The sequence below is a fragment of the Stegostoma tigrinum genome, chromosome 5 (genome assembly GCF_030684315.1).
Source record: "Stegostoma tigrinum isolate sSteTig4 chromosome 5, sSteTig4.hap1, whole genome shotgun sequence".
NCBI lineage: Eukaryota > Metazoa > Chordata > Chondrichthyes > Orectolobiformes > Stegostomatidae > Stegostoma > Stegostoma tigrinum.
In genome coordinates, this window is record NC_081358.1 from 46,647,256 (window position 1) to 46,674,205 (window position 26,950).

Consider the following 26,950-nt stretch of genomic DNA (forward strand, 5'->3'; position numbering starts at 1 on the left):
ACATCTTTAATACAAACATAAGTCTACAAATTAAAAAGTTATTACATTTGTAACCTTAGTTATATTTTGAGAGTATATATTTAAGGCTGTCTAAATAGTAAATACGTTCAGTTTTAAAAATGACAGAGCATATATTGGAAAAATATACTTTTACTTCCTACTGAAAATGGACAAATATTATTCATTATTTTCAAGAACAATTACAATATGAATATTAACTTTCCTGGAATAGAAAAATAAAAGTTCACCTTTACTTCTTCCATGTTCTTCAGCATCTCACTTAGATACTTATAATAGTCACCAGATCGCGTAAGAAGTTCTATGTAACGAGACTGTAGATCTGCAGACTAAATGAAAGCAAAGAGGAATTTTAAAACAATGTGGGTACTTTAAGGATTATTTCTGGAATTATATGATCATGATTACTGAATTCAGAGCTTGGTGAGATAGGATCTCAAACCATGAACTTTGGATGACTAGCTTAATGTTATAACAACTCCAATAAATCCAGAGACATGTAGCAACTGCTGGAGAGTTACTCAGTGGCAGATATTAAAGGACAATGTTTAATTATTCTCTTCACTTTTGATATCATCCTCCAAGAAAGTTTTCTGGCATTTGGATTGTATTCCATATATTTTCTTGTTAAAGCAGAAAATAACTCTGAAACAGTGACACTGCAGTCTCACAAAACTTGTTCTAGGAAGCATGTGCTAGCTATCTCAGAAAGTCCAACTTTTGGCAGATGTGTCAGTAAAACACAAGAGGTTGGGACCAAAATGCACCAATGGGAAACTAAGAAAAGTAAAACAAGAATGAGGTAGATACACAAGTAGGTTTAGTTTACTAAATTAACCCTTGCACCCCCTCCAAGACATGATGTCCAGAACTGCTCTCAATACTTCAAGTGTGGTCTAATCAAAGCCTTGTACGGGTAAAACAAGACTTCTCCCTTCTTGTATTTTCGTCCTTTGTTGTAAAGTCGAGCACTTCAATGGTCTTTTTTGATCACTTTCTGTACTTGTTCATGACACTTTAATAATAGTTGTACCTAGACCCAGAGTCTATTCAGAGCTCTATAGTTTCTGGCTTTTCACCATTTAGAGTCATGGAGTAATACAGCATGGAGACAGGCTCTTTGGTCCAAACTAGTCCATGATAACCATGGTGCCTACTCAGCTAGTTTCAATTGCCTGCATTTGGTTCATATCTCTCTAAACCATTTCCATGCATATACCTATCCAAATGCTTTTTAAATGTTACTATTGTACCTGCCTCAACCATTTTCTCTGGTTGCCCATTCCATATACACACCACTCTCTGTGTGAAGACGTTGCCCCTCATCTTAAATCTTTGCCCTCTTACTTTAAACATATGCCCTCTAGTTTTCAACTCCCGGTCCCTGGGGGAAAAAAAAGAGGATATACATTCATCTTATGTATGGCTCTCACGATTTTATACACCTCAATAAAGGTTGCCCCTCATTCTCCTACATTCCAAGGAATAAAGTCCTATCCTGACCAACCCCTCACTGTAACTCAGGCCAACTAGTCCTGGCAACATCCTCATAAATTTTCTTTGCAAACTTTCTAGTTTAATTATGTTTTTCCTGTAACAAGGTGACCAAAATTGTACACGATACTCAAAATGCGCCCCCTCAACGACTTATACAACTGTAACAACACGTCCCAACTTGTATATGCAAAGCCTCAACCGATGAAGGCCAGCATGCAATCTTCTTCACTGCACTGTCCATCTGTAGTGCCATTTTCAACAAACTATGTACTTGTATTCTTAGGTCACTCTGTTCCACAATACTCCTCAGGACCTTACTATTTACTGCATAAGTCCTACCTTAGTTTGACTTTAAAAAGTGCAACACCTCTCCTTCATCTGTATTGAATTGCATTTGCTGATCCTCAGCCCACTTCCCCATCTGATCAAGATCCTGCTGTAATTTTTGATAACCTTCCTTGCTATCAACGCTTTTGTATCATCTACAAACTTATTGATCATGCCTTGTACATTCACATCCAGATCATTTATGCAAATAACAAATAACAAAGATCCCAGCACCAATACCTGTGACACACCACTAGGCACAGGCCTCCAGTCTGAAAAACAACCTTCAACTATCACTCTTTGCTTCCTACCATCAAGCTCATTTTAAATCTAATTAGCTGGCTCTCCATGGATCCCATACAATCTAACCTTCATGACTAGTCTGCCATGTAGGCCCATGTCAAAGGCCTTACTAGAGTTTATATAGACAATGTCCACTGTCCTACCCTCTGTTACCTATCCTCTTGGTTACCTCATCATAAAACTCAAAGATTTGTCAGACATGACTACCCACACACAAATCCATGCTGCCTATCCCTGACCAGAACTTGACTATCCAAATTTTGGTTGATTCTGTCCCTCAGTATCCTCTCCAATAACTTGCCTATCACCAATGTCACCGGCCTGTAGTTTCCTGGCTTGTCTTTGTTACCTTCATTAAACAAGGGAACAACTTTAGCCACCCTCCAGTCTTACAGAACTTACAACTTACCAGTAGCTAAAGATGAAGCAAAAATCACTGCAAGGGTCTCTGCAATTTCTTCCCTAGCCTCCCACAACGTCCGAGGATGGACTTGATCAGGCCCAGGGGACTTGCCACCTTAATGCAATCTAAGGCTGCAAACACTTCCTCTGTGGTAATATGTATGCGATCCAAAACATCCGCACTTGTTTCCCTTACTTCCTTAGCATCTATGATTCTCTCCTCAGTAAACATTAAGGAGAAACATTCATTAAAAATCTCCCCCAAATCCTGTGGCTCCACACATAGATGGCCATGCTGATCTTTAAGGGAACCTATTCTCTTCCTAGCGACTCTTTTACTCTTAATATAGCGATAGAACCTCTTGGGATTATCTTTAACCTTATCTGCCACATCCATCTCATACTTTCTTTTTGTTCTTCTGATTTCCGTAGAAGGTACCCTATTCTATTCTTCTTAGCTCCAAAATGGATAAGCTTATATTGCCTACTTGAAATCCATTTGTAACAGTTTTATCCATTTAATTAAAGTGTTAATATCTCTGGAATTGTATGCATTCAGTCATACAGCTTATTATGCTACCAAACTTGTCACTTTGGATAGGTGATCTTCTACCTTAAGGTATAAGTAAGTACAATGTATAGTTGACGTCTCACTGCTGGCCTTTGAGAGGTCATATCCTGCCAAATAGAGAAGCTGCCCATTACATCTATCCTGTCTTCTACATCACTCAACCAATTTCCTAACTGGGTCATTGGCTTGTCGACAATTCTATTTGAGGTCAGTTACCGCACTCCAAGGGACTTTACTGAATGCCATCAGGAGCAGCACAGGAAAGATATTTACGGACATTACCCTGTCCTCGACTTCAGTCACTTCTTCAAAAATAATCCACTCATTTTTGTCATGAATGCTCTACTTTACACAAGTAATGCTGATCCTCTGATAAGTTCAAAATTTTCAAGGTGGATGGTCATCCGGTCATTAAGAATAGAATCCTGAGACACTAAGTGGCCTATAATTCCCTGGCTGAGCTCTCTCACGTTCCTAAGAATAAAGGGATGGGTATAAATTTCTGAATTAAAAGGAACTGTTCCTAAAACAAGATAACTTAGGATTACAGTTAAGGCATCTGTAACATTCTCACTTAATTTCTTTAACCTCAGGGATGGAAACAATCCAGTCTCACTCTTCAGAACAGTACCATTACATGAGAACAGAAGTTGTGAGTTCTGCCTAGAGAAATTATAACAAAGGGGCATTATTTCTTGATCAGAGAAAAGACATGAGGGCTGCAACAACCAGAAACTTCTTCATGGAAGCAGTCAGTCAAAGTTCAAATACAGTAAGACTTGCACAATATCATGGCTTAGGCTAAAAGGAGGCAAGTAACACTGGCACTATACAAATGCCAGGCAATGACCGTTGCCAGAAAGAACAAGGCCACAATCACACATTTAAAGGCATTATCATCACTGAACCAACTTCCTGGGGGTCACCATTGACCAGAAACTGAACCACACTTGCTATATAAATACAATGGCTACAACAACAAATCAGAGGCTAGAAATGCTGAGTGAGCAGCTTACTTCCTGACTCCCCAGAGCCTGTCTAACATCTACAAGGCATAAGTCAGGAGTGTGATGGAATAGCTCTCACTTGCATGGGTAAGTGCAGTTCCAACAATGCTCAAGAAACTTGGCACTCTCCAGCATAAAACAGCCTACCTATCTAACTTCACATCCATAGACATCGACATTCTCCTTCGCCAATTTCAGTTACAGTGGTGCGTACCATCTACAAGATGTACTGCAGTAATTCACCAAAACACCTTAGGCAGGACCTTCCAAACCCATGACCACTTCCATCTCGAAGAACAAGGCAGTAAATACATGGGAAAACCACCACACCCCCAAGTCAAACTCTGACCTGATTTGGAAATAAACATTCATTCATTCAGTGTTATTGGCACTGTGGGTCTATCTACAGCACATGGCCTTCGGCAGTTCAAGGCAGCCATTTACCAATACCTCCTCAAGGGCAACTAGGGATGGGCAAAACTGGAAGAGCCAGTGACACTCACATCTCAATTGGGTAAAAAACTCAGCCAGTTGTGAATTTTGTAGTTTTCCATTTCAATGAGCCATGGGTACTCAAAGTATATTCAAGGTTGATTGGTAGAATTTTTAGACACAAAAGGGGTTAAGAAGTCTAGTCAAGGAGCAGGTTTGAATGTTAGTATGGACTCCTCCTACTTCTTATTTGACCACTAATTACCTGTCAAATTTGGACTGGCAGGCAGCCTGAAGATTTTTGATGGACAATCAAAACACCTATGTTAAAGGTCAGGAGCAAACTGAACGTGAATGCTGTCTGCTGCTGAGAGAAATGGAAAAGGAGAAGGCAACACAAGACAAGGACACCATATTGCTGATTTTATCAGAAACTACTTCCTCAGCACATTCACTGATGTAGTTGACAAGCAAACATCTAACGCATTTGTCTGATGTCCTGAAGACTGCTAATTTTGTTATTTAAGTTAATCACCTCAAATGCATCTCATGGTGTGTTCATTACTTGCACCACTGCAACAGTGCATGCAGTCCAATGCACAGTAGGAAAAATTCCACAGCTTTCTGCCTACTAATCACTTTAATAATAAGAACAAAGCAGAACAAGAACAAAACAGCACCGGAATTGTCCCTTTAGCCCTCCAAGCCTGCGCCAACACATTTTTCCCTTCCATATTACAACTATCTTTACTTACAGGATCCGTACCCGGCTCTGTTCCTTTCCTATTCATGTATCTGTCCAGGTGTTTCTTGAATGCTGCTGGTCTGTCTGCTTCTACTACCTCCTCTGGCAGCTTGTTCCAGGCATTCACCACCCTTTGTGTGAAAAGCGTGCCTTACACATCTCTTTTTAACTCCACACCCCCTTTCACCTTGAACTTGTGTCCTCTAGTAATTACTTTATTGGCTTCCCATCACTAATGCATGATTTGCTGCCACCACTCAGAAGTCACCTCCAGTAAAAGTGTAGGGAGGCAGGAACATTTCTGAAAACTGGCCTATTACATCTTTTTAAAACAAGGTTCCTATTCCATTCTGCTCCAAACATGTCTCTAGGATGTTGGGAATTTCATTTTTCAGAAAGTGCTTTTGTTCCATAATGTCATGCATTGTCTGGATCTCTGAGATGATGTTCCTCCAGATGCAAACAGTGACTCACAATGTCCCCCAAACACCCACATGCTTCTGTTGTGACACATCAACCATGCTGCCATCCATATATAAACTTAAAGAAGGTGAAATAAATTAGCTGAAGGATTAAAAATAAACCATGGTAATTAAACACACCAATTAATTCAATAAAGTATTATGTTTATATACATGTACATAATCATTGATATTTTTCTTTATTTTGTCACAGGAAGTGTGTGTCACTTAATTGGCTAGTATTTACAAAGGGGTGGTAGGTACACCCTCACAGCCACAAGAAAGGGATTTTGACTTAGTGGCAGTGCGGAAATGCTGATATAATTCCATCAAGGATGGATGTGAACAACTTGAAAGGGAACTCACATGTGGTGGTCTTTTCATGCACCTGCCCTTGTCCTTCTAGGTGTTACTTTCAAAGGTGAATTACTGCAGCACATCTTTAGATGGTACACATTGTATGTTGGGGGTAGAATATATGTGAATGTGGTGCCAAACAAGTGGGGCACCTTTGTTCTGGATGGTGTCAAGCTTCCAGAGTATTACTGAAACTGAATTCATCCAGGCAACTGGAAAAGAATTCCATCACACTCCTGACTTTGCCCTTGTGGATGGTGGACACGCTTTGGGAACTTAGGATGTGAACTATTAGCTGCGGAATTTATAGACTCTGATCTACACTTTTGGCCAATGTACTTATATGGCTGGTCTCTTCAGTTTCTGGTCGATGGTGAGAAAGTCTGGGATTCAGTGATGGCAGAGCCATTCAACATCAAAGACAGATGGTTACATTCTCTCTTGTTGGAGATGGTTACAACTTGGTACCCAAGTAGCAAGTAACACTGGCAACCCACAGTTATACCAGGCCTGGATAATCTAATCTTGATGTACGTGGACATGGACATCTGTAACGTAAACCACTATAAGTAATGGAAAAACAGCACATGCTTACTGTTCTGAACTCAATTTCCAACTATTGCATCATGGAGACAGATATTATACAACCTGTCTGATTTTGTTTTGCACAGAAGAACTATTAATTGTGTGAGGTATGCAAGATTATTGGTGTACATTATCCAGTTTGCCAACTGTATTCAGAGTGAAAACTGCCACATGGGAATTTCACTGAAATGGAATGAATGTCAGTAACAACACAAAAGATCAGTCTGATCAATTTGCATTTGATCGTCAAGCATGAACTGAATAGAGCACAGAGGGGAAATATGAATGGAGTAAATACCATTGCTGATTTCACACCATATTGAATATCTAAGTAGAATATCAAACAGGTTCAATTATGGACAAACATTCCACCTCAGAATTTAACTCTGCACTACACCCAGATTTCCGTTTTGTCCAAACACAAGCAGAAGAAAACTTCTCTAGAATTTCTCACCAGAAAATATGAGGAATTGCTGAATGTTAACTTTCATATAATATCAACACTTTTAACTGGTGCTCACCCTTTAAAATTAATGATCTAAATGAATTAGCTGAGAAAACATGAAGGCAGTACAAACATAACTGCAGACAAATACTTAACAATGAGTCATAACATCTTACTTAATGATCATCATATAGCTGATAGAAAATGTGATTCCATGATAACTTTCAAATACACAAATAAACTATACTGGAAGCACACCAGACAGATGTGGAAAAGAAATCTGATACAAGCTGCTTGATAACAATGGGCCCTTCAGTGTACCTTGTGAAAAGTTAACAGTGGGACTGAATTTCTATGGGCTTTTCCTGAACTTTGGCACAAATCCAGATGAAACAACATTGACAGCCATTTAGATCATTGGGCTCCACATGGTGCCTAATCTTAGGCTGAAGTTAAGGTGGATAGTAAGCAGACTTCTTTGGAAATTATTGGTGAATTTCTCAATCTACGGTCGATTTTTATACTGAAAAATAAATCAAACAAAATGCTGGTGCTCATTTCTGAAATGGAACAAAAACAAATAAATTGTAAGTGTTGTTTACATTAATAACAATCGCAACATTACTGTTTGCTCCTGACAGTGGAAGCTGGAGATTGATCGATGAGGGTTGGGAATTGTGGCCAGTAGATCTGTCTAAAATAACACCACTAAGATATAGACTGAAACTGAAGAACACATATTAAACCTTAACAAATCAACAATAAGGTTGTAAAATTACTGTAGGTTGTAGGAGCAACCAGATGGTTAATGGACTTAAGTAAACAAACAGTTTGTGTCCACATTAAAACAGTGAAAGATATGCTATATGAAGAGATTAAATATTCAGTTATTAATACAAATTATAGTAACTTTTAATCTTTAAAACTAGAGGTTAGATTGCAGAATATTGCAGCTTTAGGCAAAAGCAGCAAACAAGAATTTTTTTTGTTACACACCTCGTGAAGAATTTTATTGGAAATTGACTGTGCCAGCTGCCTCTTGACTGGAATATTGAGCAGTGTTTCCAGACCAGCACTGTATGATGCCAGTTGCAGCTCATAATCCTGTTTAACAAATAAGATTATGCACATGATACATCCGACTCTCACATAAAATAATACTTTACAGCTACAAGACGACAGTGGAACTTCTTACCTTTACCGATGTTGCACATAGATCTGCATGTTTTTGGTATTCTTCAACATTGCCTCTTTTGCCCTTTATTTCAGCGTATAACTTCTATTCAACAATAAGGAAATATTAGCACCAAAACAGGAAAATAATATTAGAATTAACCCATTTCATTCATAATATCGAATGGTAGGCAACTGAATGAATACACACTTTCAGAATTGATGCAAATTTATGGGGTATCATATTTGATTTAAAATGTTAACTCCGTTTCTCTCTCCACTACTGCTAGGTCTGCTCAGTATTCCAAATGAGGCCTTTGACCAAAAGTCTGGAAATTCTTCCCTAAACCTCTCCACCTGAATGGCACTCTTTGAAACCTTCCTCTTTAACCGAGCTTCTGTCATCTGTCTTAGTAACTGTCAATGATTGACAATACTTCACCAGCATGTCTTAGGACATATTATTATGCTAGGCATGCTATAAACATAGAATGTGTTGAAAACTCCCTGGTTCACGTTTTCTCACAGTAGTTCATTACTGATGTTTCAGGCATAAAAAGGTCTCACCTGCCCTATCATGCACTCAGGGTAACAGGGTGCATGAGGTGTTCATAAACACTCAAACTCAGCTACACTCTGACAGAAAACTGAGCCAAAAGGGAGAAGGAATATAAAATGCTCATATGGTGGATGTCAAGTGGAAACGTATCAATGAGTTTCCAATCTCATGCCTGGCTTGTCGGAGAGGGACATAAAAAACTAGGAAGATACGTTAAAAAAATCATAACGTAAAGCCTTGTGGCAGGTTACATAAGAAAGTAAGAGAATGAGTTGGCCCCAGAAAGACCAGAAAATATGGAGATGTGTGTGCATCTGCGGGTGCAGTGGGGGGCTAGGGAGATGTGGAAAGACTAAAACAAATCTCCAAGGTCGTAAATTTATTTTAAATGTGTGCGAGCGTATAATTCATGGTCCTTATTTTTGATTGAAAGAAATGCTGAAGGTATGAATGTTGACTGTTTTTCTACACCAAACAAAAATCTCTGGAGTTTGCACATGTGCTATTAAATCTGGAAAACCAGAAGTTACTGCTCCAGTCATGCTACTTTTTCACAGGAAATCAATATAAGAGCATCTAACTTACAGACGAATTGAAATCAAAGCAAGAACACAAAGTTGCTGTATTTTCTCATTAGATGTCTACTAACAGGGCAGACAAAGATAACCCTGGTGCATTTTGCAGCAAGGAATTTTAGGAGTGTAAACAGCCTCTCAGATACTGAAAACTTAATTTTACATGTGTGAAATCAATTCCTTCACAACATCTTCAGCTCTGGAGAATTTGAAAAATTTTTAAATTTTTTTTTTCGATTTACTCTCTCGCACACAACCTCATCTGTCTTTCTGTAAAATATGATGTGAATTTTCTGGTTTGGACTCTTCGTGTCTTGGAGATGATTCTTCAAACTGATTGGTTTGCCACATTGCATTGCATGCCTAATGACTAAGTTCAAAAGCCGCACACCCCGCCCCCCACCAAAGATCTGCAGGTATCTGCTTAAGTATAAAGAATAATTTGAATGATTCGTGGTCTGCAAATGTAAACATCAAAGCCAAAGGAATACTGAATGTGTAATACTATAATTTTTCTTATTTTGCAGAAATATGCACCCACGAACTACAATTAGATTCCACATTGACATTTGTAGAATATATAATCTGGAAATTTCATTGCATTAGTTTATCTGATTTTAACATTTCAAAATCAGTTTCAAACTAATACAATGAATGGACAGTCATGTTATAAGAAAGCAAATGGTACAAAATATTAAATGGCATACAAACCTTCTGCTCATTTAGCTGATCCACAATTGCATTTGCGTCCCCAAATCTATTGACCTGCAACCCATCCTGTTTCTGTTTTGTTACATCAATCCATTTGCTCAGATTCTGAAACAAATCTCTATAGTCTTTTAGTTGCCTATATTCCTTGTCTAGGTCCAAGTATCTGCATAATGAAAGCAAAAAAGACTAAATCCACAAGAATAATAATGCATTTTTTAAAATGATTTAACGACAAGTTAATGTGATGATTTTTATTGTGAATTATTAACCAAATTACATTATGAATGCTTCTAATCACAACCTCAAGAATGTTGAGGTTCCAGTAGGGAACTACAGGAGATGCATGTCTGAGAGAGGTCATTTGGATTAGTAATTTGAGCATGGCTTTGGAATATATATCATGTAGTGTTCATTCCATTTTTTCAAATTTACAGTGAAATTACAATCTCCCCCAGATTAAGTCAACTACTGGAAAAGGTCATGGAGACGGGGCTGAGAGGGAGGGTTGGTTATGGAATGAGTTCGGGGATGGGCAGATTTTAAAACTGGAAAAATCCAGGTTAGGCCATTGGGCCATAGACTCCCAAGGTGGAATAGCAGGTGTTGTTCCTCCAGTTTCTTGGTATAATGAATCTCTCCAGTCCCTCCCTCTCATCCCCATCTCCTTGACCTGACACAATCTGTCCATCTTCTCTCCCACCGCACTGACCAATCCTGACCACTGCCTACATGCACTCACCAACCACCATCCCACCTACCTTCCCCAGCTCCATCCCTCCCCTCTCTATTTACTTCTCAGCTCCCATCCCCCAATTTCTGAAGAAGGGTCCTGACCTAAAACATCAGCTTTCCTGTTCCTCTGATGCTGCTTGGCCTGCTGTGTGTCTCCAGCACCACAATATGTTGTTATCTCTGACTCCAGCATCTGCAGTTTTTGCTATCTCTACTGGAAGAGCAAGTGTTATTGACAGTCAACACTGGCTGGTGCTAAACTTGAACAAATTTAAAAATGTCATTAATGAGCCTGCTATTTTATCATTTTGGCAAGTTGAGTGGTATTGAAGTCAATTCGGGAGATTGATGCCTTTCAATATCCTTAAATTGGGAGCATTACACTTTAAAGTCTTGATCTCTGTTCTAAGGGCTCCAAGAAATTTGGACACAGGTACCCAGATTTTTACTTGATTACAGAGCTAGAAATCTTCTCAACATCTTTTCAAGTACAACGTAATTATAGTCAATGCAATCTGAGAAAGGTTTGGGAGGCCACGCGTGTCTCTCACCAGCACTGCCTCCTGCAAAGCAGGAATGCAAGTGAAGTGGATTTAATTATTTATTTCCTTTGTTAAGAAATGTCGAGCTTATATGTTTCTCAGTCACTGAATTTTAAGCTCCCTCCTCTGCTAGGTCTACTATAAGGGAGCAGCTTAGCATTGTCTGAGCCTCTAGTCAGTAAAGGAGGCAAAAAAGAACATACAATCAGAACAATAATACTAAACAATGAGTATGCAAAGTGAACCCAAAGCCTCATCATTAGAGTTCCAGACGCCAAGGTGGAAACTCTCCATCAGGCAGGAATTCTTACAATTTTTTTAAAATGTATCAACTCTCAAAAAACAGATACATAGAAACAAATCCTAGACTGAGACATGTTTTCCAGCAGGATTTGATACATTACAGTACATGGAATAGACTTGTAGCAAACATAATCTATTAGTTATCTTTTAGGTTAGGCCATAAGTTATAGGAGCAGGTGTGGGCTATTCGGCTCATCAATAAGATCACGGCTGATCAAATAATCCTTAACACCACTCTGCTTTCTTTTATGCATAACCTGGGTTCCCTTAATGATTAGAAATTTGTCTGTCTTAACTGTGAATATATTTAACAGCCATCTGCAGTAAAAAAATCCACAGAATCACCCTTGTTGGAAACAACCTCTTCAAATTTACCCTATCAAGCTCCATAAAAATCTTACATTTTTTATTGTTGTTTGTGTATTTTATACTGTTGTTTTTTTTAAGTAACTTGCCCATTCTCTTTAAATAGATCCAGTCTTTGCCATATTGCATGAGCTTTCTTTCAATTTTTTAAACTGTCCTTAACTCCTCAGCCATTGGTTAGTAATGGTCTGTTTATCCCCTTCCTAGAACCTTTCCGCTTGGGATACATCTTCGCTGTGTACTGCTTACCCTCAATGTCTCCTCAGTCTAGAACTAAAATCCAGATCATCTAATAGTTTTTGGAAATTCATTCTTCCGGGACATTGATGATTTCAAATTTGTACCTATAATCTCATTGTTCAATACAAAGTTACCACAAACTGAGCCAAAACAATACAATCAAATACATTCAGAGATAATAGGAACTGCAGATACTGGAGAATCCGTGATAACAAGATACAGAGCTACATGAACACAGCAAGCCGAGCAGCATCTTAGGAGCAGGAAAGCTGATGTTTCGGGCCTAGAAGGGTCTAGTCCCAAAACGTCAGCTTTCCTGCTCCTAAGATGCTGCTTGGCCTGCTGTGTTCATCCAGCTGTACACCTTGTTCTCTCTTAATCAAATATGTTATTTTCTTTCATAAAACAGCAATATCCAACCTGCTGTCAATTTCTTTGTTAATTCTCTGCCATCGGTCAGATAGTTGCATGACTTTTTCATTGTATTTAGTGAGGTCTATATCACACTTGTAGAAAGATGGCATGATGTCATCATTGATCCGAAGGGATTCCTGCATATTTTGCTGCATTGTCATAATTAAGTTCTTCTTCTGATCCAGTTCACTCTTCATTTTCTAAGAAATGCGTAAAAAAATTAAATGGATTTTGTTTAAAAATATTGGGTGTTATTTACCCAAGGTTACATGATTTGACTTTTAGTTCAAAACATTAATGCTAGCTAGATCTGCCAGCATAAAACTATCGGTAGATAAACAGGGCACAATTTAAGGTAACCCAGCAAGGTCAGAGGAATCGAATGCAATTTTCTGGACTCATCCTCCTCAAAATAACTTAACTCACCTGCTAGCTGGAAGTGTGCTTATTTTTGCTTATTGATTAGAGAAAGGGAGGCAGAAATGTAAGCGCTGCTTGAAGTTTCAAGTGCCTGCACTGGCTGAAAAGGTCTGTCTGAAGTAGAGACAGAACCATAGAGAACTATAACTACACATTTATTTTGGCAGACCACCTGTAGGGTCCTGGGTTTTTCAGACTTTGCTATGGATATGCTGGTGGGCCAGGATTGGGATACGAGCAACGTCCACTAGACCTTCTAAACATTTCTGAAATACTCATGCTGTGTGTGCATTACTTGAAAGCAATATTATTTTACAAGTATTTCTAATAGTGCACTCATTCTTAAGTGGGAGCAGAGTTTTGAAACATTCTGGGTTGTGAAAAATGCTAAAGAAATACAAGTCTCTATTGGGACTGAAAGAAATCAAAAGCATGTGAATGTTTGAAGACAGGATCAGGACAAAGCTATTCAACCACTTCAGCTTGCATCAACATTCAACTGGATTGCTGCACATTCACACTAAACACATCAAACAATATTTCTATATTCTTCAGAAATCTATCAATTTTTGTTTTCCAAACCCTCTGGGGTCAAAAATTGAAACAGTTCACCACCGTCTGGATGAAGAAATTTCCCTTATCTCAGTCTTAAATGGCTTACTGTTCATTCTGAGATCATGTCCCCTGGTTGTATACTCACCTGCTGGCAAAATATTCTGATTACCCGGTCATATATCGTAAGAATTTTGTAAACTTAAATCTCTCATTCTTCAAGATTCTGGAGAATACAAGCCCAGTTTCCTTAATCTCGTCTCATAAATGAATACCATCATCCCAGGAATTAGTACGATGACCACATGTTGCACATACTGATGGCAAGTATATCCTTTCTTTGATAAAGAGAGCAGAATGCAATATTCCCGATGTGGTCTCACCAAGGCTCTATACAATTGCCAAAGGTATCTTTATTTCTGTACCCAAACCACCTTGCAATGATTTGCCTTCCTTATTGATTATTGCACCTGCATGCTAATTTTCAGTGACTGATGAAGTACAGCATTCACATCCCTCTGGACACCACCACTTTCTGGTCACACACTATTTGCAAAATACCTTTTTTTTAACAAGGTGGACAAATTATTCACACTATATTCTGTCTGCCATGTTCTTGCCCATTCACTTAGCCTATGTCCAAGTTTGCTTGAAGCCTCCTTGCATCTTCCTCACAACCTCTACTTCACATAGTTCTTTTATCAGCAAATTTAGACATATTAGAATTGTATGCACATCCAAATTATTTATACACCGTGAATAGTTGTGGACACAGCAATGATCCTTGCAGTATCCTTTTCCTAACAGCCACCATCCTGAAAAGGATTCTACTATATCGAATATATAATATTCCAATTGTGTTTACTGTCTGCTAATGATGCCATTTCTTTAAAGGCTGTTGAAAATCTGAAGTAAAATATGCATAAAAAACAATGACAGCAAATATATCTACTCTGTTTCAGAATGCTTTGGCCATTTGGGATTTTCACAGGAAAGTTTACAATCATTTTTTAGCAAAAAACAAACAGACATTTACAACTTAACAATGAGCTGTCCTGATAAAACAGAACTAAATGTTTAATGGGAATTGTTTTCGTCAGAGATCAATGAGAAACTTATCAACTTCAAAAAAAGGATGCTGAGGTTGGCCATTCCCTGCCAACGTACATTCATGATTCTTCTGCCACTTAACGCAACTTTTGGAATTTCCAGTTTGCAGTCTCCAGCTGCCTCCTCTTTACCATGGATGTGCAATCTCTCTATATATCCACACACCCCACCAGGATGGTCTCAGGGCTCTCTGCTTCTTCTTGGAGCAAAGGCCTGAACTGTCCCCTTACACCACTACCCTCATCTGCTTGTCCTCACCCTCAACAAGTTCTCTTTTAATTCCTCTCATTTTCTTCAGGTCAGAGGGGAGGTTGGGGGTACCTGATAGGCCCCAGTTATGCCTGTCTCTTTGTGAGGTACGTGGAATATTTGTTCCAGATCAATTCCAGCTCCTGCCCACAACTCTTTCTTCAATATATTGATTATATTATTGTTGCTGCTTCTTGCTGTCAAGCAGAATTAGAAAGGCTCATCAATTTTGCTTCCACTTTCCAACCTGCACTCACTGTCATCTGGTTCATCTTGACTCCTCCCTTCCCTTCCTCAAAATCTTTGTTTCTATTTCCAGGGATAGACTGGCCACTAATATCCACTATAAACCCACCGACTCCCACAGTTACCTGGACAATACCTCCTGCTTCCTGTAAAGACTCTATTCCATTCTCCCAGTTCCTCCGATTCCATGGCACATGTTCCATGATGCCAATTTCGACAAGAAAGCCTCTGAAATGTCCACTTTCTTCCTCAACTGAGGATTCCCCAGCATTGTTGTTGACACAGTCCTCGAACAGGTCCAACCCATGTCCTGCATTATGGCCCTTAACCGCTCTCTTCCCTCCTCCAAAAGTGATAGGGCTTCCTCTTGTCCTTTCCTAACATCCCACCAGCATCCACATCCAGAAGACCGTTAGCTGCCACTTCTGCCAGCTCCAACGAGATGCTACCACCAGACACATATTCCTCTTCCGTTCCCTGTCCGCCTTCCATAGGTACCCTTCCCTTCGGGAAACACTGGTTCACTCTTCCTTTACTCCCAACAAACCCCACAGCCTTAAGGCACCTTCCTCTGCAACTGCCAAAGGTGTAACACCCGCCCATTTACCTCAGTCTTCGGTGTCCAAGGACACAAACATACCTTCTTGGTGAAGCAGCAGTTTACCTGCACTTCCCACAATCTAGTCTACTGCATTCGCTGCTCACAATGTGGACTCCTCTACAGTGGGGAAAGTAAATGTAGACTGGACGACCACTTCGCAGAACACCTGTGTTCTGCCTGAGAAAAAGACTCTGAGTTTCCAGTTGCTTGCCTAGCCAACATCTCCGTCTCAGGCCTGCTTCAGTATTTCAACAAAGCTCAGCATAACACCTCATTTTCCACTTGTAGACCCTGCAGCCTTCTGGACTCAATATTGAGTTCAATAATTTCAGGGCCTGCCCAATGCCCCACACACCAGGCTTGTGAACACGTAGTTGGCCATTACACACAACCCACTGTTAGCTACCAACAGTCTCCATTAACAGCTATTCATTCTCCCAGCCAGATCGTTATCCACTCCTTTCATCTGTCCAATGATTCTTCTCTCTCTTTGGACTCTATCTCCATTTATTGTTTACTCCTTAGCGACTTCCTCCACTCTATCGTCTGCATCAAACCAACATTTTCCTAATTGCCATCAGTTCTGAGGAAGTGTTACTGGGCCTGAAACGTTAACTCTGCTTTCTCTTCACAGATGTTGCCAGACCGGCTGAGCTTTTCCAGCAATTTCTGTTTTTGTTTCTCCCCACGGCTTGGCTGTATGATAACAGCATTTTTGAAGTAAAGTCATAAAGTGCACTCCATATGTGTCTGATACTGCACAATTTATATTCTTAACAAGTATTATCCTTTGTTGATCCACTGGCAACTATTGTCCAGTGAGTATGGGTTCAATCTAGCTAAAAGAAAAGAAACATTATACTCAGTATTAAGGTTTTCATTCCAAAAATGATCACCTTGTATTGCAGGGGATATGCTTGTTTACTAAGATGTAACTCAGTGATAATTGCTCAGAGTGGATTATATGGTGTTTTTAGAAATTGGAGTGATCAAATTAGGGCAAATTCTACAATGGTTTGACAACCCACTCCAGCAAAATAATCAACCACCTGACGGAGGAGGAGGAAATTACTTCCAATGTCTTCTGGAACAGAACTGAAAATAACACAAGTAGTTCTGATAAGATTTGGTTTACCCTCAGAGTGTTTCTGTATGACTCTATTTTATCCAAACTCATCGGGACTGTTTCCTCTTCAGTTAATCTTGCTTCATAAACTTTTATCACATCCTCTGCCTCAAGAATATTTTGGAAGAGTAACTTCAAGGCTTTCATTCTAAAAACAAATCAATGCAATTAGTGCTTTCATGCTGGAATATAATAACAAACAATTAACAATGACTCACAAAAACATTCCAACATGATTTTTACCAGGCTCAGAAATGGAAATCAGAGCCCTAATGCTGCTGTGGTTTGGGCACAAGCTGGGCACAGTGGGTTCTGCCCCACAGAACAGGCCCCAGCCTGCTTACTGTGCACTATTGAGCCCCACTGTCCTAAACAATGTCTCAGACATTTTCTGAGAAAGAGGCCAAAACAGGCAATTGCAGATAATATTTATTAGACTAGATTTGTGTTACCAATAACGGCAATGCATTTAGTGCTTTGTTATTAGATATCAGCAAGAGTATTGCAACTTTTTGATGGTACACTGTGGTTTGTGAGTTCCAGCTCTACTTCCAGGGCTTCACTTCTTCAAATAGCAAGCAAAAATCCACAATGATTCTGGGCCTCATGTCCATTAAATATAAAATAATTATACTTTAAAGTGTTATGCCTGGTATTTCCAAGCAAGAGAGGCTTCTTCCACAGATCAAAAAACAATACTTACAAGTTTAAATTGATTGAATTTCTAGGATAAAAGCTACTAAAATTTTTAAAACATGAAAATCCATGCATTCAGCATGATTGTTCAGGCTTTCTAATTGTTAGTTTTTGATCAAAATATTGTACTTTTGAAAATTATTGAGATATTTAGTTTTGCAAAGTTGTATTTTTAAAATTTTGCAACTTTAAGCAAATCTAGTTGATCTAATTTTCTAATTCCTTTTTACTGCTGTGGCTACTTTATACGGTGTGTACTGCAGTGAAAGTTAGCCACATTTATGCTACTCTAGGCCCCAAGACAGCCAAAGCAGGGAAGGAACATTTCCCTTAAGGTAACTGACATTCTCACCATGGGGCTCACAGTAAGTGATTGTGGACAGATTTGCACGATGTCAGTCACCACTGTAATGCTGACTGTGAAATCCAGCCTATTTAGCATTGCAAAATCTGATAACAATTAGATGGCATTTGGAGCTGCTTGACACCTTTGTTTAGAAAAGCATTCCAAACGCGGAAACCTACAGTAGACAAAAGAATTAAACAAAAGAAAGAAAACATATTTTAACATTTATGGTTGCATCAAGTACATATAACACACACACACACACACACACACACAGGTTGTTGTGGTTTCATTCATGTTACTTAAAGTTTATAAAACATGGTTATCAATTTCTTCTCTCACCTCTCTAAATAGGCAGACGAAAAATCACTGCCATTCTTCAGTCTCTGGCCGATCAGACCAAATTCTGTTTCAAAGTATCCTCTTGACTCACTTGACACATTGGGTGAGTTGTACCATCTTTTCTGTAGGCTGACAAAGTCATCATCTATTGTATTCAACTCATCTTGAGCAATCTGTACAAGTCAAAAGTGAAAATTAAAATGAGAATGGAGGCAAAAATTCAATGTTTGTTTAATTATAATCTGAAGTCAAATGCAAAAATTCAGAATAGCTTTTCAACAATCTGAAAACCTGATACAAGCACAATTTCAAAAAGGTAGTATACAAAGACTAAGCAACCAGCGAAGGGCCTGTTACTTCATTTGTATGGTTTTTATTGTTTTTATTGTTAATTTTATTGTTTCTTCTTATTCTGAAGGAACACAAAACAAGTTTAATTTGGTCAATTTTGTACCCATCGTGATCAATATTGTTAACAGTGTTAACAATAGTGTTCCTACTTCACACCTACCTTCAAATTCGTTAAATAGCCACCTATTTCGGGACTGTCGCTAAACATCAGAATTTCTCTACTCCCAGCCTGTGACTGTTTTATTTGTTAATTTTAAAGCAGCCCTTAGCCGTTAGAATAATAAGCAATATTGAGGAACTCAAGATTCAACCCGTTTAAAATTAACACCTCTAACAAAATCACATATTAAAAAACACTCATTAAGACAGCCTAATATGGAATAATCCAAATTTAAATGTATTCTTGTCAGATGACTGCTGGTAGAATGTAGTCTTTCAATTACAAAGCTCCTTCTAATCTGCTTCTACATACTTCAGTTCCTTTTTTGGTAAAAGCTTTGTACTTCTATTTCCCATTTTGAGACTGAAAATTAGTGTCCAATACAGGTGGTGTTACACTATTGGTTGTCTCCATCCACATGGCTTTGCTTAAGACTGACTGAAATCATTTCACATTACACACCTCTGAACTTGCAGAGGAAGGAAGGCTTCATCCCATTTAAGTTGGGTTGAGTTGGGAGGCGAGAAGACAGTATCATGATAATAAAGCAAGAGGAGCAGATTTTCTGTTCTGCTCAGATACAAATGTCACATTGGGAAGAGTGCATAAATGAAAATTAAAGAGGATAGGACAAACGTCATGTGCATTAGTAGAGCTTGTTTTCTTACTGTGTCATTTAATTGAAAGAAAAAAACATGTCGCCTTCATGACTCTCCAAAGTTCCCCTACGCACTCTGCTCAGTGTTATGATGGATTCACATTTAATCATTTGTGGGGACTTGAGTTTGAAGAATTGCACAGACATATCAGACTTCTAAAAGAAAATCAAAAAGACACACTGGAACTTTTTAATTTAACAAGGCATTTCTTAGAAACCACTTGGTTCCAGATAATGGCTGTCTTGGTTGCTTGAACTCACTTCAGGGAAAACACCTGACTTGTTTTTACAATTGGGTTTTTTGGCAGTTCTAACTGAATTGTATTTTTGCAAACCTCGCATTTGCGCTTTCAATTTCAGTTGGAGTTGGGGTTGAGATCTGTGAAAGAACCAGTGGCTCAGTTCATTTGTCCTATTTCTAAAGCGCCTTTTGTGAATCCATCATGAAAGGTGTGTGTGAAAGACTTCTCGATATTTTAGTTTTGAGTAAGCTGCATCTGCCTAGAGCCCAGAGACAAATGCTGTTGTCAGCCAATTTATCATCTTCAATTTGGGGCGTCAGCTGGGGGGGGAATGCACATGGGGAGGTGGAAATCAGAGACGTATTCTAGTTTTCACTTCCATGGTTCACATTGATTAAAGTTCTATGTTCGAGGGCAGCTCCTGGAAGAAACACTCAATTTTCACTGGTGTGCTGTCAAGTCCAACATGACGTGTGGACTTGACACTTCAACAGGAAAAATTTAAGGCTGCATGATTTGTTTGAGAAGGATGTTAAGCTTTTTGGATAAGTACAGGGTATCCACTAGAAGAGGTAATATTCACTTTGGAAGAGAGCAGGTGAGCTCTGGGATTGTCAATAGTGAACATGACAGCTGCTAAAAAGTGGATGAATTCTTTGGAACTGTCAAGTTATCAAGGCATTTAAAACACTTGGCAATTAAATGTTTGTGGAAAAAAAATCTGCAGTTTCAAGAAAGATAACAGTGCTGCTATTTTCATTCATCCATTCATTCATTTAAAATTCATTGGTTGAATCAATCATTCATACATTCATTCATTCTTTCCATCAGTCACTCGTTCATTCAGACTCAAGCCCAAGGGCCACCATTATGGGTTTGACAGCAGCACTGATTTTACACCTTATCATTCTCATATTGAGATACCAATCAGTTCACAGTTTGATTGACAGTTCCAGTCCAATAGATGATAATGTCTTTAATCTGGGCAATGAATCTAAGTCAATAAAATGTGAGGCTGGATGAACACAGCAGGCCAAGCAGCATCTCAGGAGCACAAAAGCTGACGTTTCGGGCCTAGAAGGGTCTAGGCCCGAAACGTCAGCTTTTGTGCTCCTGAGATGCTGCTTGGCCTGCTGTGTTCATCCAGCCTCACATTTTATTATCTTGGAATCTCCAGCATCTGCAGTTCCCATTATCAATGAATCTAAGTCTTTGTTTTAATCATACATTATATTGATGAACGAATTCAAAGTATTTCCTTTTAAAAAACATAACAAGTCATCAATTGATGCTTAACAACTTCATTTTCTGTCATCGCTGCATGGGTCCAGACATCTGCCTATGCTGCATACTTTGTGAGCATCTCACAACGAATGATGACATCAGCCCATGGTAGATAATTGGGTGGAGGGTACAGGAGAACATGTAGTGAGAAGAGACTACAGGTTGGCATGAGTCATAAAGGAGCTACTTTTTAAAGGTAAAATTTGTCAGGTTTCTGATACTTCACACTCACCACCAACTCAGACATCCTTTGTGCAAAGTCCATGTGTGCATCAGAATCAATGAGGAGATGTACTTTTTGCATCATTTTATACTCATTCTGTTCCAGACGGCGACGTATCTTTTGGAGCTCCTGTTGGAAATTCATGTCAACCTTTGGTGGTGTAAACTGTTGTGTTGGTGCACCACATGGTATTATTATTGGCCCTGTATTTCAAGACAATATAAAAGTTTGGTATGAGGAAAAGCAATAATTCTAGCAAGGCCAATAACTTCACAGAACACACAAACATTGCCCGTTCATGGATCCTACCCAGTCTCATGAAACAGATGACCATTCACAAAGAATCCAAATGTCCAGAAAGATAACAACGTTTATCTTCTTAACACTCCATTCCCTCAAAAAGCAAAACAATTCTGAAATATTAATGCAAACTTGCAAATCTCCCCTTCCCCCACCGCATCCCAAAACCAGCCCAGTTCGTCCCCTTCCCCCACTGCACCACACAACCAGCCCAGCTCTTCCCCTCCACCCACTGCATCCCAAAACCAGTCCAACCTGTCTCTGCCTCCCTAACCTGTTCTTCCTCTCACCCATCCTTTCCTCCCACCCCAAGCCGCACCTCCATCTCCTACCTACTAACCTCATCCCACCTCCTTGACCTGTCCGTCTTCCCTGGACTGACCTATCCCCTGCCTACCTCCCCACCTATACTCTCCTCTGCACCTATCTTCTTTTCTCTCCATCTTCGGTCCGCCTCCCCCTCTGTCCCTATTTATTTCAGTTCCCTCTCCCCATCCCCCTCTCTGATGAAGGGTCTAGGCCCGAAATGTCAGCTTTTGTGCTCCTGAGATGCTGCTGGGCCTGCTGTGTTCATCCAGCCTCACATTTCATTATCTTGGATTGTCCAGCATCTGCAGTTCCCATTATCACTGTATAAACCTGTCTTTTTTCAAGTAAGATTCATACAGTCCCATCAACATAGGAGCATCCTGTTATATATGGTATTAGATTAACTAAAGTATTCTCATCTTAATTTCTTTCAATTCCTTTCTTAACCAGGTAGTTACTAAGCTGTTTTATTAAGTTAATCATGATGTCATTTTTCATGACACTTCTGCTCACTCTGGGCAGTGGGAGACATGAGACAGAAGTATGGAAAACATGGGAAGAAAGAAATGTTTTGAATTTCAACATTTGCTTGAGGCTAAAACAAAAAATAATGAACCACTGATCTCAAGATGAGCATCTGTGGACCTTACAGCAGAACTGGACTTGAAACGTTGATGCTATTTTCTCGCCACACATGCTGCCAGATTTCACCAGCAATTTCTGTTTCTGTTTGCATAAGGCTTACTGGTCTTGCTAGCAATGTAAACACGTAACATTGATAATGGTGGACAGTCATCTTCTATCATTGAAAATAATAAAATTATACATCCCCTTAAAGAAATATAGGCATCACAGTGTATGTTACAAACCATGATCATGCTTTCTTTCTTCCTCCAAAACGGTCACTAAGTTTACATAGTGTGTCCTGCTTGAGCCAAAATCAGATTCTAGTTTTCTTTTATCTGCATCAGTAAAATATTCTGAATCCTTGCTGTACATCTGGAAAGTTTGAAAGTTCTTTTCCAGATTTTTAATGACAAACTCATAATCCTCATGAGACATTGTCCGTAACTGAAAAAACACAAAAAAATAGAGATTACATGCAAGGCACTTTTTGAAAAATTTAATTCCCCTAGCAATTCACATCAGCTCTTTGATGAGGACTGCGGTGGATGAGCTCCCCATTATTTAAGTGAAAGGTGTGAAAAGCAGGAATTACATAATCTCACATTTCTGATATGCAGTCCTGAAACAAGTCGACTGTTTAGAAGAAGAGGTCAAAAATTTCCTCAAAAGCTACACGGGGTGAAGAAATAAGTTTTGTGCTTTCATTCCCATCTCATGTTCCGAACTTTAAAAATTATTTGTGTAAATATTAAAAATAACACACAAATGGAGAGAAGAGGTAACACAGTGCAGAGCTGGAGGAAGACAGTAGGCCAGGCAGCATCAGAGGAGCAGGAAAGCTGACGTTTTGGGTCAGGACCCTTCTTCAGAAATGAAGTTGGAGAGAATAGGTGGTCTTTTGACATTATAGATGAATTCATAAACTAAAAGAGGCCGGTGATTCACTGCAGCTAGGCAGATCATTAGCATGGATCTGATAGTAAACAGCAAAAGAAAGGGTACCATACACTGACTTCAAAAGAAAGTTACACCCAAAGACCTTGGCATTCTTCTGGTGAGAATCTGGTGTTAAGTCAAAGGCTATGTCTTCACAAGCAGGCAACCAAGCAAACCAAAATAGGAACAGGGGAACAGGAGGAGGATTCAGCTAGTTGAGTTTGTCCCACCATTCAACATGATCATAGCTGACCAAATACTTCAATGCCTTTTACTCGCCTATCCCCATATCCATGTATAACCAACCACTGGTTACTATCAAAACATACCTTAAACATATCAAACGACTGAGCTCCCACAGCCCTCTGTGTTAGAGAATTTGAAAGATTCACACCCGTCTGAATAACTGGCATCTCCCTTATTTTTACATTGTGTCCTCTGATTTTTAGATTCTTCAACCAGGGGAAATATTTTACCCTATAAACCCTTTAAGCATTTTATGGGTTTCACCGAGGTCACGTCTCATTCTCCTCAACTTTGGAGAATGCAGGCCCAGTTCACCTAATCTCGCCTCATTGGACAGTCCCAGCGTCCTGAGAACCAGTTTGGTGAACTTTTGTTCTATTCCCTCTGTTCTCTGGAATGAATGGCCTGTCTTATGAGGACATATTAGACAGGGTGGTCTGGCTTTCACTAGAATTCAAAAGAGGGAAATTTGATTCAAACTGTAAAGATCCTGAGTGGTCTTGACAAGATGGATGTAGAAAGAATATCTCTGCTGTTGAGGGAGTACAGAATAAGAGACACTCTTACAATTAAGGGTCACTCTTTGATGATAATGATAAAGGAGATTTTATTTTCTCTCAAATGACTGAGAGTCGTTGGATCACTCTGCTTCAGAAAGCAGTGGAGGTGATGTCTCTTCAGGCAGAGTTGGACAGATTTTTGCTAGGCTATGAAATCAAATGTTATTACAGGAGATAGAAATGTGGAGTTTAAAAGAAAATTTCATTCAATGGTAGAGTGCACTTGAACGGCCAAATGGGTCCTGGTCTGTATGTCTGTAGACCTCGAAACGGGAAGTTAAAAGCACTTAAAATAATTCACTATCTATCTAAATTTTCAGGTAAGAAAAGGCAATAGTACAAATGAGTGTACTAAGTTAGAAGATAGAAAAAACAAAATTTTTTGTAGAATGGAAAAATACCTCTTTTTCAAGTGTGGAGTTTTTGCTGTCAAGTTCAAGAAATGTTATATCCCACAAAAACAGAATTTGCTTTTCAGTGCAGTAAGGATACATTGCAGTATTATAAAGTTAGTAGGATGTTAAAAATTCAGTTACCTGATTTCACAAAATGCAAGTTTTAAAAGAATTTTAGAACTGGATTAACAGCATAAATATGGGCAGTCACTAAATCGTGACTGCATCCGGTAGGAACTTGTACAATAAACCACATGAATGTGGATGACCCAACTGCAACATGTAAATTTCCACATTTACCTTGCGTTCGTTCAGATTCTTGAAGTTGCCAATAGGTTCAGTGCAATAATGCTGGCGTGCGCTGACAGTTGCCTATTATTATCACAGCCAAATCCATAACCATTTTCCTTCTCCCTTTCCTCCAAGGAAATGTGCTTGTCCCCAAGAGGAGTGCTGTAACAGCTAACATGGGACTTTACTCTCTCCACTAATCAATAGTGAATGACATACACTTTTGTTATGTTTAGTATTATGTAGTGCCTCATTTACTTTCCTGAACTTTCTCAAAATGCATAAAGTTTCAAGGATAAACAAAGATTTATCTTAGGAGTCCTTACCACTGATATGGTCCAGCTGCGTATCTTTTCAACGTCCATCATGCAGTATTGCCAAGACACCAAGCTCTTCAGGTTAATGTACAATTGATTCCACAGAGCAAGGATAGCCTCGTAATACTGATCAATTCTGATTTCAAATATACAAAAAGCACCATTTTAATCATTGACAAAGCACCCAAAATTGTGTTCATAACTTAGCATCACAAACAAAAGGAACAAAGATAGGGTTTCCTACTTGTTTGCAAGGTCAATTGCACCAGAATTTGGAGGTGGGATGAGAAGGCAAACTGACGGAACCATCATTTCCATCCCCCCAGGTCCTATCACCCTCCACTTGCTGCGCTGGCTGTTGTCCAATAAAATGCATTCATCTCCCCGATGAACGACCCTCTAAAAATGGCAAATCAAAAAGAATTAGTACACTAGGATTATAGGAAAAATATTTGAAAGAAAATTATGTCTCCTTAAGGAATCCAAAAGGGAGTACATTTTGTATCTAAGCATATCAGTTCCAAATACAGGAAATAAAAACCACCTGCATTGCTCCAGTGACCTGGGTTCGATTCCACTCTCGGGCGCCTGTCTGTGTGGAGTTTCCACTCTCGGGCGCCTGTCTGTGTGGAGTTTGCACATTCTCCCTATGCCTGTGTAGGTTTCCTCTGGGTGCTCTGGTTTGTCCAACAGTGGAAAGATGTGCAATTTAGATGGATTGGCTATGCTAAATTATCCGGAAGTGTCCAGGAATGTGCAGGCTAGGTGGATCAGCCATGGTAAATGGGGGTTAACAGGGGTAGGGTCAGGGGCTAGGGTTGGGTGGGATGTTCTTCATAGGGGTGGTGCAGACTCGATGGGACAAATGGCCTCTGCACTGTCAGCATTTAGTATTTGGTACAAGGTTTCCTGGGAGATACTTTTAATTCGAGTCTCAAATGGGTCTCAGTCACTAACAGTCTACTCCATTTTAAAATTGCTGAATTTCAATTACTTGATCATTCAAATTGCATTAAATATAGTCTTCAATTAAGTTTTAGCACAACTGCTTATTTAAATTACTGGCCAATTCAAAATCCTTAAAATATTGATTGTACAGTATTTTTGTTTTGTACATTCACTGGCATCACACATTGCTGGCAAGACCAACATTTATTGCTAACCTAATTGCCCTTGAATTGAGTGGCTGATTAGACCATTTCAGATGGTAGTTAATAGTCAACAATATCGCAGTGTGGACTCAAATGTTGGCACAATTAGACTAGGTAAAGAATGATAGATGATTTTTCTGACAGGATATTAGTGAAACACAGGGGTATTTATAACACAATGGACAATGCCCAGATATTTACTGAATTCAAATTTCACCATCTACCATTGGTTTGATTGGAATCCATGTCCCCAGAACGTTAGTCTGTGACAATGGATTACTAGACCAGTGGCATTATCACTGTGCCACCACCTCCCCATTAAAGTCACTGAAAAAGATACAAAAACAAAACTACAGCCAGAACCTAAGGTTTAAAAGAATACATTTATAAATGAATTATACTGTTAGACAAATTTGATAGCACAGAAAACAAACATATATGTACAAC

At 39.1% G+C, this 26,950-nt stretch overlaps 1 protein-coding gene across 2 annotated transcripts in view; it reads right to left on the reverse strand.

The window, feature by feature from the left end:
* The window catches only part of LOC125451626 (desmoplakin-like), a 72,821-nt gene that overhangs the window by 12,247 nt on the left and 33,624 nt on the right, over positions 1-26,950 (reverse strand). For both annotated transcript variants that reach the window (XM_048528973.2, XM_048528974.2), the window contains exons 12-22: positions 25,597-25,751; positions 25,362-25,488; positions 22,850-23,051; positions 21,381-21,574; positions 18,454-18,626; positions 17,079-17,217; positions 12,772-12,965; positions 10,169-10,331; positions 8,346-8,429; positions 8,147-8,254; positions 249-347 (exon numbers count right to left, since the gene is read on the reverse strand). In XM_048528973.2, coding sequence (XP_048384930.2) covers positions 249-347; positions 8,147-8,254; positions 8,346-8,429; positions 10,169-10,331; positions 12,772-12,965; positions 17,079-17,217; positions 18,454-18,626; positions 21,381-21,574; positions 22,850-23,051; positions 25,362-25,488; positions 25,597-25,751 — 1,638 coding nt within the window. The remainder of the gene's footprint in view (positions 1-248; positions 348-8,146; positions 8,255-8,345; positions 8,430-10,168; positions 10,332-12,771; positions 12,966-17,078; positions 17,218-18,453; positions 18,627-21,380; positions 21,575-22,849; positions 23,052-25,361; positions 25,489-25,596; positions 25,752-26,950) is intronic.